Here is a 14,246-nt window from a genome sequence, read left to right as displayed (position 1 = left end):
AAACTAAATATATTAATTCATAAAATGTGTTGTTGACAGCAGAATTAGCTTGTAATGCTAAATAAAGGTACCTAGCTTACATTTTTGACGTCACAATTAGCTTATAAGGGGATTTTTTTGCATACAAATATTTTTAAAAATGGTCTTAAATAGTGGGCTGAATATTTTTACCTGAATATATTTTAATAAACAGTCATGACTAAGCTGTGTGTGTGGTTACAGTGTGGCTTTAATGTTGAAAGCACTGGAAGTTACTTTGTTGCTGTAAAGTGTGTGTGTATGTGTGTGTGTCGTACAGAGCTGTCACCGGTCCACATAGAGTTCATTTGCCAAATTAAGGGGAATGGGATGTTAACATAGGCTGCCCGTGCCAAGTTCAGTACAATTTTGGCCCGACCGTGCCAGTGTTGTGGTCCGTGTTAAGTTAACCCACTTCTCCACATTTCTCTACCGTCGCGAGGACAGGACAGTGTTATAAAAAAACGCTATCACAAATGGTATCATCACAACATTTGAAAGCAATAATAATCCATGTTCACGTACCATTGCACTGTACTGCATGGATTAATATGGAATCCTGGAGCCTGGTTGAAAACACACAAGCCGGTAGCTTCACATTTCTCACGTTCAACTTTGTGCTTTGGAGGCTTTTTCTCTTGCGGTGCTCGTTAAAAAAAAAAAAAAAAAGTCAACACCGGAAGACAATTCTTTGCAGATAGCGGTGAAGAGAAGTTGGGAGCACCTCGCGTTTTTTTTCTCTTTTTTTTTCTTGTCTTCCTTCCTCTTCAAGCCTTACTTTTTTGGATCGGTTTTTGGGGTTGTTCAGTGAAGTTGAACGTGATCCAGAAGAGGCTGAGTTTGTCGGCACTGGGCTGGTCTCCGCCTTCACTTTCACTGTCTGCCTCACTGCCGCCCTCCGGCTCTCAGCAGCAACCAACAAGTCGGATATAATGGGAACAGTACGACTTCCGGTTTGACTTTTCAAAATAAAACTCATATCTACAGGAAACAGCAATATCTCTTTTAGTTTATATTTTTATGCGAAACATGAATACAATACCAGTTTGTACCAGTTTTTGTGCAATCAATAGAGACATTTATTCAAACATATTTTTTATGGCACTTTATAAAAGCATGCCACTGTCCAATGCAAACCATGTATATAGAAAACCAATTGCTTTAGCTTCATGACAGCCTTTTTTTATAGGTTTTAGAGGAAGGGAGGTGCCCATTACAAAGTCTGAACCCACAAAAAAAGCCTTAAGTTTATGTCAAAACCTAAAAATAACATAAGCAAAAATGTTGATACCCAGTGGTTTCCAGTCAATAACCAGTGGTTTCCAGTCAAGGTAGTATGGAAGCGTATTGCTGCCACACCAGCAAAAAAAAAAAAAATAGGTCAGTATTACGTTATAATGTGAAAAGTTTACTGTCCTAACAAGAAGTTTTTCACATTTTAACAATATATTTTCACGTTATTACAACATATTTTCACGTTAAAACGTGACACCTTAAATTGTAAAAACCTGAAAAGTTTCACATTATAACATGAAACTTTTCACATTTTTACAACTTAAGTTATCACGTTTTAACGTAAAAATATGTTGTAATAATGTGAAAATATATTGTTATAATGTGAAAAACTTCTTGTTCCTACAATATACGTTATAATGTGAAACTTTTCATGTTTCTACAATATACATTATAACGTGAAATTTTTCACATTTTTGCAATATAAATTATCATGCTATAACGTGAAACTTTTCATGTTTTTACATGAAACTTTTCACGTTTTTACAAAATAAATTATCATGTTATAACATGAAACTATATTGTTATAACATGAAAATATATTGTTATAACGTGAAAAACTTCTTGTTAGAACAATAAACTTTTCACGTTATAACATAATACTGCTTCATTATTTTTTTCCTGATGTGGCAGCAATATGCTTCCATAAGGTAGCGATAGATAGATAGATAGATAGATAGATAGATAGATAGATAGATAGATAGATAGATCGATCATACTTTATTGATCCCAAACTGGAAAATTCTTGTGTTACATCAGCAAATTATCAAACAGTATGTGGACAGTAATATACATGTAAATATGAGGAGACAAAAACAGATCAAAATAAAATATGAGTTTATGGTAATATAAAATGAATACAAAAATAAGTAGTAGGCTACTAAAATTAACAGGAATGAAATAAAAAATATCAAAATTGCAGGAGTCAAAAAAGAAGAGCAAGTATATACACAACACAGTGAGAAGTGAGGTAGAGGTTGTAAAAAAAAATGAGCAGAATAGCTAACAAGTACACAATTAGTTATGACCAGCAGTGCAAGCAAAAAGGCAGTAATCATAATATGTATTGGGGGGCACCATAATCCCCCACTCCCACCTGCAAAAAATATTTAACTAATATATATATATGAGTTGCTGCGACAAGCAACATTGCACCACCATCCAAAATAATCATTAGCAAAAGTAACAATAATCATAAATAAATTTAATAAATTGTCTTATTACTCCTGCTGGTTCTAATATTGTTGTACTGCCATTCGTTTTGTCCACGTGGTGGCCTATCGAGAGACCACCCCTGGCAGATTTGGTCCCTGGTCCCCCTCAATGTTGACTCTATGTCTACGGCCATGGTTCCAGTGGATAGCATAACTTAATTGTTTTGTAATGTTATATAAGGTTATAATAGCTTTAAGGGCAGTAGCTTAATTAAAGGCACAATAACCCTCTGTTACACCAAAACACATACATTTTTTAACCGCAAGACGAGACAAATTCTACCTCTTATTTTGAAAGTACAAACTCCCCATTTCCATGGTGTCATCTACCTGTTTCTTTAGAGCTTGACACAGCTCAGTTTTGTATTAGTGTTTGCATTCTTGCCTCTCATTGGCCAGAAGCAGTGGCCCCGGGACTCTCTACCCTGGGCCCCTCACTTCCGCTCCTCTGACGTGCTGTTTTGGGGCTTGACAGAGCCGCTGCTGGGCAGTCGGCCTGAATAGCGATGTGGTCAGTGACTGATGGTGGAAATCACAACAGTGCAGTAATTACTGCTCTACAACGTGCAGTGATGGAAATGAGATTATGATTATTATGACGATGATGATGATGGTAATTATTATTATTAGGCTATTATTGTCATTATTCTGTAGTTATGAGAGATATCATCCACATGTCAAGCAGTATTAATATACATTTTACAAGTTAGCTCAGACTTACACGTGTGAGTGATGAAGGCATTTTTTTTTAAGAAACTACTGTGAATTACCGTGATTTTGAAATACCATGATCTGTTTACTATCCCTTTATTATATTACATTTACACCTACACTTAACCATCATAAAATAAAATAGTAATTGCCTCAATCAATAAAATATCAACAACAAAAAAGGCACTAAAGTTGGTCCTATTATAGTGATAAAACTGTAATATAACAGCATTCTAATTAAGTAATAAGAAGAATAATGGTAGTGTACTAGTAGGCTAACAGCAGCAGTTAGTAGTACTGTATAGTCGTAATGGAATATGGTGCCAGTGCACTTGACTGATCTAAAACGGATAACCTTCACACTATTACACTACACCAGCATAATCACAGTGAAAAATATGATTATGTGACTTGAATGGGGAGTCTCACAATAGATTTTACTGCTCTCTGATCCCTGTTATCATGACATTAACGCAGCATTCACACCACCTAAAAGTGTCAGAGCTGTTTAGTATCCTCATCACACACACACACACCCTTAGTGATTAGTTGTGATTCACGTCCAAAAAATAATTACGCTAAGAGCATTCAGTTGCAGAGGAAATGGCTATAAATTGCTGATCAATGATCGTTTCAAGGCTAAGTTAGGAAAGATATTGTTGGTGCTTCAATTCACACCGTGGCAGCCTTGAAGCAAAGCTATTTGCCGGGCTGAGGCAGAATACATCTCGTCCTTCTGACTATTATGTCTTTAAAAACACTCCCCCAGAGCCCTGCTGAAAGGAAATTTCAAGCACACTCAAAATATTTGGGAATGCACTGCTATACACATTATCTAGCATTTTTTTCCCCCAAGTGTGTTTTACTTTGAAATTCAGTGCATTTGAATTTTAATTTGTTAATGGTCGAGACAGCAAGAGAGGGTAGATCATTATCACACGTCCTGACACCATACTCTCTCTGCCTCCATTTACCCTGCCTTATATCATGCCAGGCTGCTGGTGCACATGGCACATGAGCCTTCACTAATACATCCCTCGGAATGTGGACCTACCGCCCTCATGTGGCTACAGACATAACTGCTAGCTACTGGTTTGGGTCCCACTGGAGAATTAAACCAGGTCCTGTATGGCTCTAATATTAAAAGGTAGAGAAATGCAGGAGACATGTGGGTGTGTGTATGTATTGTATATGTGTATATGTTATAGTACTTGTCTCGGGGAATCAGTCAACATGCTAATGGCGAGTCTAAAACTGTGGCCTTAAAAAAACATAGGTGACATTACAGTATTTTAAAGCACAAGCATACAGAAGAGTCACAAATTTTAGTCTCTATTTCTCTATTTAAAGCATATTTCTGAGCCGAATTTGAAAATATTACAACCCTTGTGTTAACAAAATGCTAATATCATGTTGAGTACAAATATTCATAGCAGGAAAAGCAGGTGTTAGGAACATTAGACAAATAATGGTGTTTTGTTCAAGTGTCCCACTAAGCCCAGTAAGTGGCGGATGTTCCTATAGGTGACACAAGTGGTCGCCTACAGGTGTAGTAGGGGTACCACCTCTCGTACTGAGTGTGTGTGGAGCACATACCTTATTCTTTTATTATTTATTCATTGCTGTTTGTTAGCTAAGTTGTTTACTCGTGTTGATTTCTCATTAGTTGTTGTTCTTGTTTGTAATAAGCAAGGGAATGGGAGGGGGAGGCTTGCCTAGGGCGTCGAATGTGCTCGTGCTGGCACTGAGCATGCACGATACCAGTGCCTTTTTACACGGTCAGGAGGTGATGTACCAGTGCTGTTACTGAAGGGACCACCTGTGTCCTCTTTTTATTATATTCATATGCATTTAATGTAACAAACCAATACTGAAGTAAAGGCTGCTGCTGCTGATACTACTGCTTTATTACCTGAGTGATCTTCCCACAGCCAAAGATGATGTGAATATAGATGCCTTTGTCCATTAGACTGTTAAGAGTAACACTGTAGGTGCTTATCTGTGCGATTATGCAATCCCCCACCAATTGCACCATCGAGAGCCTTTCATAACAGCTGTGGGCAACTTAGCATGACAAGACAGCAGGTCGGCTGGTCTCTGATAAATCCTTCAATAGTTTAATCTTTAATGTGAACTTTTAATTAATTTCTGACCGTGATGTACTTGACATCATGTTCTGCTTCTGGTTGCTGAAATTGCTCTTAAAATCCCCCCTGAGTTAACTTAAAAAGGCACTGTGGTTTCTACTTTATTGCTGCTTTAAGCCTGAGTTAAGAGCAAAATGTGTTAACATGTTGCAGTGAGCAAAGAGAGAATATCACTAAAATAAAATCCGAGTTAACAGCAGCAGCATGGCCTGAGCAGAAGGGGTCAATTCTCTGCGCTCATGCGAGGCAGACAAACAAACCTCAACTTAAACCCTGGTGACGGAGCACAATAAAAGCTCGCCTGTAGTTGGACAAGTAAATAAATATTCAGAAAGAAATGTCAGCCTGTGTAGCCTCTTCAGCATGGGAAAGGCGCGGGTTGGAGAAAGGGCTCTTTGTCTGACGCTATCAAATTAACACTGCAGAGGGTGCACAGAGAGGTGCACTTGAGGAAGGCTCGCACACTGAAGGGAAGCTCAGTAGTTCCTTTAGTTATTCATCTCAACAGAAAAAAACCTCGTTTTTTTTTTTATCACTTCTCGCCTTAAAAATCCTCAATTCCTTGCAGTATATGTGGGTTTGTTCGCTGATCAAAGTTTCAGCTACTAATTAAAAACCCTATCTTCCACATCTATAGATTGTTAACAGCTGACATGGCAGAAAATGCCCTTAAAATTAAATATACCTACTGAGGACAGGAATAGGGGGGATATCTGTTTAAGTGGAGGTATTAACAGGGAAAGAATTAGATTAGAAGATGGAAATGAGATTTTTCACGACTCCATTGAAGGTGTAAATGTTTTATAAAGGTTCAGTATCAGCTTTAAGATGGTGGAAATGTGGGATGACTGGAGATCAATCCCATATCTTCTGGGACTGTCCAATATTGCAGGGATTGTCGACATAAAAGATATATAAAATATAAAAGAGTAGCTTGAGAAAAAATATAAAATTTGAGATCCATGTGTTGTTTTTACTTGGAGAACCACCCCAAAATGTAACAGGCAAAAACCAAAGATATAGCCTGCTATGTATACTTGCACAGGTTGCTAGAAAAATGATGTCTGAAAGCACTTTCGATGACAAACTCAAAATAATTTTTCTACAAAGATGGACTCCAGTTATGCTGTGCTTGTCTGTCTAAATTCTATAATGTAGAACAGGTGTACTTTGAAAATTATGAAAGAAGTAGAAGAAGAAGAAGTCAAGGACTGTTTAACAGTGTCTTATATTTCATGTTACTGACGTTGAAATTTAAGTAAAGTTAAAAATCTCATCCTCAAGGCCAGTACTTAAAACTTTTTTTTTAAATTCAGAAATTAATGTTTGCACCAGGGATGCTCTTGAAAATATTTCTTAAATAAAAGCTGAAAGAAGGCACTCAGCACATGACAAACTAATCAGAGAATGTGACAATACGAGTAAAGTGCTGCAGTCAAAAGCTTTCATATTTAATACCCTCCTTCACAATATCCCTCACTACTCCAAATGTAGTCAATCTTGACCCGGGCACAGACACAAACAGCTCCCAAAAGTAGTACACAATTACAGTGCCAAATTTCAAGAGGGTAAAAAAAAGCAGAATGTGATATTTGTGTGTTGCAGTTTGAGTTTAAGCATGGATACATATTTTCCAAAATGTGAAATAACAGCCTTCTTAAAGGAAATTGAAGAGGGAAAAAGTCAAGACAAAGGAGCTCCACTCACCATCCACCACGTCCTCGCTGACATGTCATAACAAAGCTGCCATTTAATGGACCTCTCTGTGAGTTTCCCAGCCATCGCTGTGCTCCCGGCTGTCATCGGACGCAGCCCCGGTGGAAGATAAGACACCTAATCAAAGGGGCATCAGTAGAGGCATGCTGTGCCACATGTAGGCCAGTCCCTGACAACGTTGCATCATGGGGGAAGAAGGGGGAAAAAAAACAGCAACAACTTGACCAGTGACTTGAACCTGACTGTTGTAATTACAAGAGCCGTGACCCTGCAACCCTCACCATCCCCCTCCTACATCAACCTCCCCCCCCCCCCCCTCCACCAGTGCTCCACTACAGAGCCAGGGCAGCTTGATATCACTGTGTGGCACTGAGCTAAAGGTCATTAAAATTTTTTGTTAAAGGGTTTCTCTAATGTCACTGAAAATGACTGTTCTCATTCATACCTATGAAGCAGTCATGAAGATCGAGTAGTCATCAAAAGACCTGGTGCATTCAAGGGTTCACTGAAGCCAACTGTATTTTGATCCATGAATTAAGACATTTGGCGCGTCCATGTAAATGTTATCTGAATGCCAGCTGAAAAGACCTTTTCTCTCCTGCCACATTCCAATCCTCCTCACTGAGGCCGCTCGATGGCAGCTGGATTTCCCCACAGGGATGGTGGGTGGACTTAGCAACAGTAACATTAGCTACAACAAATAAATGGAGTGGAAAAAACAGGGCTAAAGCTAATGGAAGTGAAGAATTTCGTTGACTATATGGTAGTTTTGGCACAAACACTCAAGTCAGAAGGTATTTAAAAGGACAGTTCACCACAAAATCAACAATACATGTTTTTTCTCTTACCTGTAGTGATTTTTTATCAGTGTAGAGTGTTTTGGTGTGAGTTGCCGAATGTTGGAGATATCGGCCGTAGAGATGTCTGGCTTGTCTCCAATATAATGGAACTAGATGATGGTGGTGCTTTCCAAACTACACCTGCTAACCGTATCACCACGCAGAAGGAATGGTGCATCTACTGCCATCCCAGCTAGCACCACTAAGCTAGCTAACATTATAGCTCAGCCGTGTTGTCTTGAGCGTGACCCTCTCGTCCATGAGTAGATGCACTCTTCCTTCTGTGTGGTGGTGTGGCTATGCTCACAACAAGAGATGTGGATTATCTTGAGTAACCATGTCATGATTTCTGGAAAGAGGCATTGCTGTTGAGTTTTTCAAATGTATTTGTTTTTGGCGCTTTGAGCACCACAAGCCAAGTGCCATCTAGTTCCATTATATTGAAGGAAGGCAGACATCCCTACAGCCAATATCTCCAACACTCTGCAACTCACACCAAAACATTTTTGACTACAGGTAAGAGGAAAAATATGTATTTCTGATTTTGGGTTGAACGGTCCCTTTAACACTGTTTTTTTTTAGCACATCCGGTTCAATCTCACAGAATACAATTGAAGAATAACTGAAATATCATAGAAATGAAGTAGGATGTAAACACTATAATTAGACACCTGCAGTATACAACATGCTGTATGTTTTCCTTACAGCTGATTGCACTGTATGGCTGCTTTTAGTAAGTGACTGTTTACAGCTGACCTTCTCAGCGCACCTGACTTTAATAAAGCACTAATTAGGAGCCTAATTAGGAGATGGCCAATTTAATTGGTTCGTAAACGCAGTGAACAATCACTCAGCAGACATCATGGAAGGCATGTCAGCTCATGGTAGAGAAATTTTGAGGAAGTCTTTATTATCATTTTCAGCATCTTGTGAGACTTTTGAGCAGTTTACTCTTGCAAAATATTATCGTCCAAAATGTAATGAACACCAGAATTTACTTCCTCCTACCACCCAACCACTCACAAGCCTCGTCCTCAACCTCTGGCTATTAAACATAAAAAAGTAAAAGAAAAAAATCTGTAACAAAAACAACTCACACATGAGAAAAAGAAACCCAATAAAGGGAAAAAAGGGCAACCCACAGTGTTCAATATAAATATCGAGAAACAAACTGAGGCACAAGAGCATGTGTATACATACAATAAGCAGTGAATACAATGAATATGAATATCTAAAAAAGCACCATAAACACTGCTAAGGTTTTCAAGCTGAAAGTAACACAGGATTTTAATGTGGCAAAATAAAAGACATTTACATCTTAAGTCACAAATTGGTGCGTAAAATTCACCAGAATGTGGAAATTAAATGCTTGAAGATCAAAATGTACTGGCAGAGAACCCCCAAACTCCCTGTGTTATGTGTCCCCCTGACTGTTGAAACAAAACCTAAAACATTAATGTTATTCCTGCTTGTGTAACTAATTTTCTCCAGGTTCAAAAATCTCATCAGATCTCTCATCCACTGAATAAACAAGGGAGGATTCTGCTGTTTCCAGGCACCTAGCCAGTAGTGTTGAAAAGGCAATAGCATTACTTACTTTAGGAGGTACTGAAGAGCTCCCAGTATATGTTTCAGTATATGTTGTTAGATTTTATCCTTTAATTAACAAATTATTTAGCATTTCAAAAATAACTGCTTTTATATGTAAAAAGGGGTTATTTTAAAAAGACATTTTAACCATAATGCTGTGACTCAGGAAACATCAGGCCTGCTTTAACAGCTCTTAAAACATACTTAACATTGTTTTATCACCATGATACTTAATGACTTTTTTAAGTTTATGAGAATTGCTTAGAAACATGATTTTTGAACTGCTGTTTCATAGGTCTATACAGAAAACGATACACCAAAGCTGTAACACATTGTTAAATGTAATGTATTTTCATATTCTCTATATCAGCAATTGGTGTTTTCATATAGCAGTACCCCTACTACATCCCAGTAAGTTTGAATTTCTCTCAATAGAGTTTTTAGCTTTGTTTAAAAGCGGTCTAACAGGGAGTTCCTCCTCTGGGGTTTAACTGACCCCAGAGCTGACCTAAAGATGTGCCCCTCATTCTTTTGGAGAAAGCAAAATGTTCAGGGCCGAGCTCACACGAGAGAGCGCTGCGTGCACCTTATTGATTTTGAGGGTAAAATCGATACATTTCATCGTCTTGATTGGATTAACTGTTTCAAGTTCAACTTTTAATTGGATTTCTACTTTCTACAATGAGAGCTTATTTGAAAATCAATAGGCCAATCAATACCTCGAATACGTTCAGGAAGTTCAGCTGCGGAGCTGAAAATGGAGAAATGTAGCAGACGCCTGCCACTGGCAACTCACCCACATGACTCGCTGAGGTCTGAAAAATCTAATTATGACTTTATGAACAGTGGAGAAGAATACAATAATACGTTTTACTATGTCAAAGTGGAATTAGAGAGTCAGGCCAGTGAGAAATTCTTATTTTAAAGATTTAAAAAGCTGATTGGATTGTTTTATGCACCATTTTATGGATACAGAAACCCCATAACCACTATGATTTGTTGCTTGTCAAATATGTGGGACCTTTATTGAAACACTAGATCAAAAAAAAGACCTGATGTTGAGAATGAACCTAATCACAAGTCATATACAGTGGGATATAAGGCCCATATGGATTTAGATCTAAAACTGATCACGCTGCCCATAATTTGTGATCCGATCATAAATTCTATCTTCCATCTCCAAGACTTAATCCTTGTCTCGGCTTGGCAAAATGGCCGCATAACACGCCAAGCCACTAACTCCAATCCTAGACAGGTAAACAGCCTTGTATCTGAGAGATAACTGTTCCAAGCACAGTTTGTGTTTATCAAGCATGAGGCTAATTATTTCTTTTGTTCAGCCAGATGTCATCGACTGTAAAAGTAGCAGGTGGTCACTTATTTAATTAGTCCAGTTGACCAACCATTACCAGAGATTAAGAGCACATTTAACCCAGGCTGCTGCAGACTGCTATTATCTAGACAGGACTCCTTAAATTTTACTATCCTAAAGCCCAGACTCACTAATTAAATTTCACCCCAGGCTCATTAAAACATACTGGCGGGTTTGTGCTAATGTATTTTACTACAAAAACTGGCTTGGATACTGGTTCTAACAACACCCGAAGTAGAATTTATTCCAGGACCATATGTTGTATGTTTTATTTATTTATTTGTACTAAATTATGAATCTTCTGCAGATAGAAGATACTGTAAAGCGCCTTTATCAAGATCAGGCGTTAGGCATGTAAGACATTACAACATTATGTAATTGTGGACTGCTATGATTTGTGGTATTTAATGCTGGGAGTAATTTAGGGATGCTCAAAGTGTGGCCTGGGGATCATGAGCTGAGGAAAAGAGGGATATTTTGACATTACTAATATGTTGTATGTTAATTTAAAGACAAACTGTATGAATTTAGATATTATCATTTAACCATATTGGTTTATCAACATGCCTGAGAGGGTTTTTGATTGGTCATGACCAAGCTGCTTGGGGTTGCTGAGGGCAATGAAATGTGTGTGCGCGTGCCAATGGGCGTGTGTTCGGTGTATATTTAAAACATGCAACCATTTTAGACAACACATAGATTATGTTCACGGATCATGCACACATTACACACGCCTCACTGAGACTTAAGAACAGTTCAGGACAAAGAGCATTTGGTCAGAGACGACTGTACTGCTGCTTGGGCTCATATTGTGACCTTGTGACACACAGACATATTGTACTGAGTGTATTGAATTAGTACTGGGTGTGTTAAAAGGTCACCAGGATAAGTCTTGTCATGTCTGACTGTGGGCCTCTGTGCCATCACATTACACATTTTACGCCCCATTACATCACTTAATAGACAAAGGGAAGCAATTTGTCTGCAGTCTTTGAATACACTCAATCTACTTATGTTTAGACGTTGATCTTTAAAAGTAATGTCCTTTGCCATATCTAGCTTTCAATACCTAAAAGTGCCTCTTTACTCATTTGGACAGACAGCGGATATGAAGCCCTGAAACTGACAAAATGTAGTAATCATGTAAAAAGACTTCTTTGATGAAGAACAGAGACATTCACTTCATGGGTGCAGATCTGATGACAAGTTTGGGGGAGACACAATCAGTTGTGATTTTTTTTTAATTGCACACGTGCAAATCATGCTCACAGAGCGCTTGAGATTGCCAGCATATTTCACGATTTCATAGAGGCTCATCACCATCACCAAGTCATTCAAAAAGCACTACAAAGAGAATCATATGCTTACCTTTACTGTTTATTTCTCTTAAACAGTCAGTAGTACATGGAACCAGCCATCACCTTCCTTTTCACTGCTTCGCTGTTAGTTAATGCTACTTCTAGTTTCAGGGTCTCAGGCATGTTATGTCCACTCACGTTCTCATCTCTCGCCTCTCACGGATTCCCATTTCTCTCATCTTCTTCTCATCATCATCTTTCTCTCAGTATATAGGACTACTGTATACATTTGTTCAATTTCAATCATTTAAGCTATTTAGAATTGGGGGGGACAATTTGTGTTTTTCAGAATTTGGGGGGGACATGTCCCCCCATCCCCCCTGGGATCTGCACCCATGATTCACTTGTTTGAGGATGAGGATAATGTTATGAAGATGCCAGTTGTCTGTTAACTGAGTAGCATTAGTTAGCTAACACTGTTAATATTAGCTGTCCGGCTAAAATGCTTTAGCTACTGTTACAAGAGTTTAAACAATGGCACTACAGCAGTATGCAGTGCAGTACATGAATGGTTAACAATACCTGAACGGACTGGTGTAGTTTTATGATGAAAATAAGTTTCAGCAAGGCAGCTAGCTGAAAAGGCAGTTGCTCAAAGTTTACAGTTATGCTAGCTAACATTAGCCACACAGCCTCTCAACTGCATGATATCTTTTTAATTGGTAACTAGTTGGACGAAGGTATAAAGCTAAAAGTATATAGTTTGCTTATGTTTACACTACATTTGAATTATTTAACAAACAGTATTATTTAATATTGTATTCTGTTATTTTTTGTTTTTTATTTTGTTATGTTTTGTCATTTTTGGTGTGCCATAGAAAACAAGATAAAGGTCTACTTAGCCTTCCAAGCTAGTATAAATGTTCTTTCTGAAAATACTGATATCATCCATCCATCCATCCATCCATCCTTTTTCATTCGCTCAACTGGTGGTCTTGGGGGCAGCAGGCTGAGCGAAGTACTCCAGACAGTCCCTCTATCCAGCAACAATTTCCAGCTCCTCCTGGGGGATCCAGAAGCATTCCTAGGCCAGATGAGATATATTATCCCTCCAGCATGTTCTGGGTCTGCCCCGGGGCCTCCTACCAGTTGGACATGCCTGGAAAACCTTTAACGGGAAGCACCTAAGAGGCATACTAATCTTTTTTTTTGTTTGTTTTCTAAATGGGAACAACCACCTTGGTCTGCCACTCTACAGGTACTGTACCTGACCTCCATGCGATACTGAATACTAGCCAAGACAGTCCAACAATATCCAGAGCCTTCAGCAAATCAGGGTGAATCTCATCCACACCTGGTGCCTTGCCACCAAGGAGGTTTTTGACTTGCCAGGGGTATGGACGAGAGTTCCCCTTTGTGCTCAGATTCCATGGAGGATGTGATGGCCGGGTTCAGGAGTTCCTTAAAGTGTTTCCACCTCTCTAAGATATCCCCAGTCCAGTTCTCCTCTGCTGAATGCAGCCTGAGACATGCCCTGCTGTCCTTTCCTGAGGTGTATTATGGTTTGCCAGAACTTTCTTGAGGCCAACTGAGTCTTTATCCATAGCCTCCCATCACTCCTCCCACACCTGGGTTTTTGCTTTGGTGACCGCCACAGCTGCAGCTCTTCTGGCAAACTGGTGCCTGTTGGCTGCTTCAGAAGACCCCTGGGCCAAACAAGCCAGAAAGACTTCTTTCTCAGCCTGACAGCCTCCTTCGTGACAGGCATTGACAACCTTCTGACTACAACTTTTATCAACATGGCCCACTCAGATTCCATGTCCCTGACGAAAATTCATCCAGAGGTGGGAGCTGAAGACCTTGCAGACACTGACATCATGTGGTATACTAATTTCCCGTTTTTTAATGATAGTAAAATAAAATCTTCAGCTGCAGCAAAAAACTTAGTTGTTAAACAGCAAGTTGAAAAAGGAGAAATCAGAATCAGAAAAACAAGAATCAGCTCAAACTTATCCAGAATCTAATTTATTAGAATATGAATACCTATA

At 38.8% G+C, this 14,246-nt stretch overlaps 1 protein-coding gene across 2 annotated transcripts in view; it reads right to left on the bottom strand.

The window, feature by feature from the left end:
- Nucleotides 1-889, bottom strand: part of LOC125884024 (nuclear factor 1 B-type-like) — a 71,313-nt gene extending 70,424 nt beyond the window's left edge. Inside the window, exon 1 of one of the 2 annotated variants that reach the window (XM_049568727.1) lies at nucleotides 544-889. In XM_049568727.1, the coding sequence (XP_049424684.1) occupies nucleotides 544-561 (18 nt within the window). In that variant the 5' untranslated portion in view covers nucleotides 562-889. The remainder of the gene's footprint in view (nucleotides 1-543) is intronic. The other variant, XM_049568728.1, reaches the window with a different exon arrangement.
- Nucleotides 890-14,246: the final 13,357 nt, after the last annotated feature.

Source organism: Epinephelus fuscoguttatus, linkage group LG23 (genome assembly GCF_011397635.1).
Source record: "Epinephelus fuscoguttatus linkage group LG23, E.fuscoguttatus.final_Chr_v1".
Classification (NCBI taxonomy): Eukaryota; Metazoa; Chordata; class Actinopteri; order Perciformes; family Serranidae; genus Epinephelus; species Epinephelus fuscoguttatus.
Note: the sequence above shows the minus strand (reverse complement) of the source record. Positions and strands in the feature narration are given on the sequence as shown.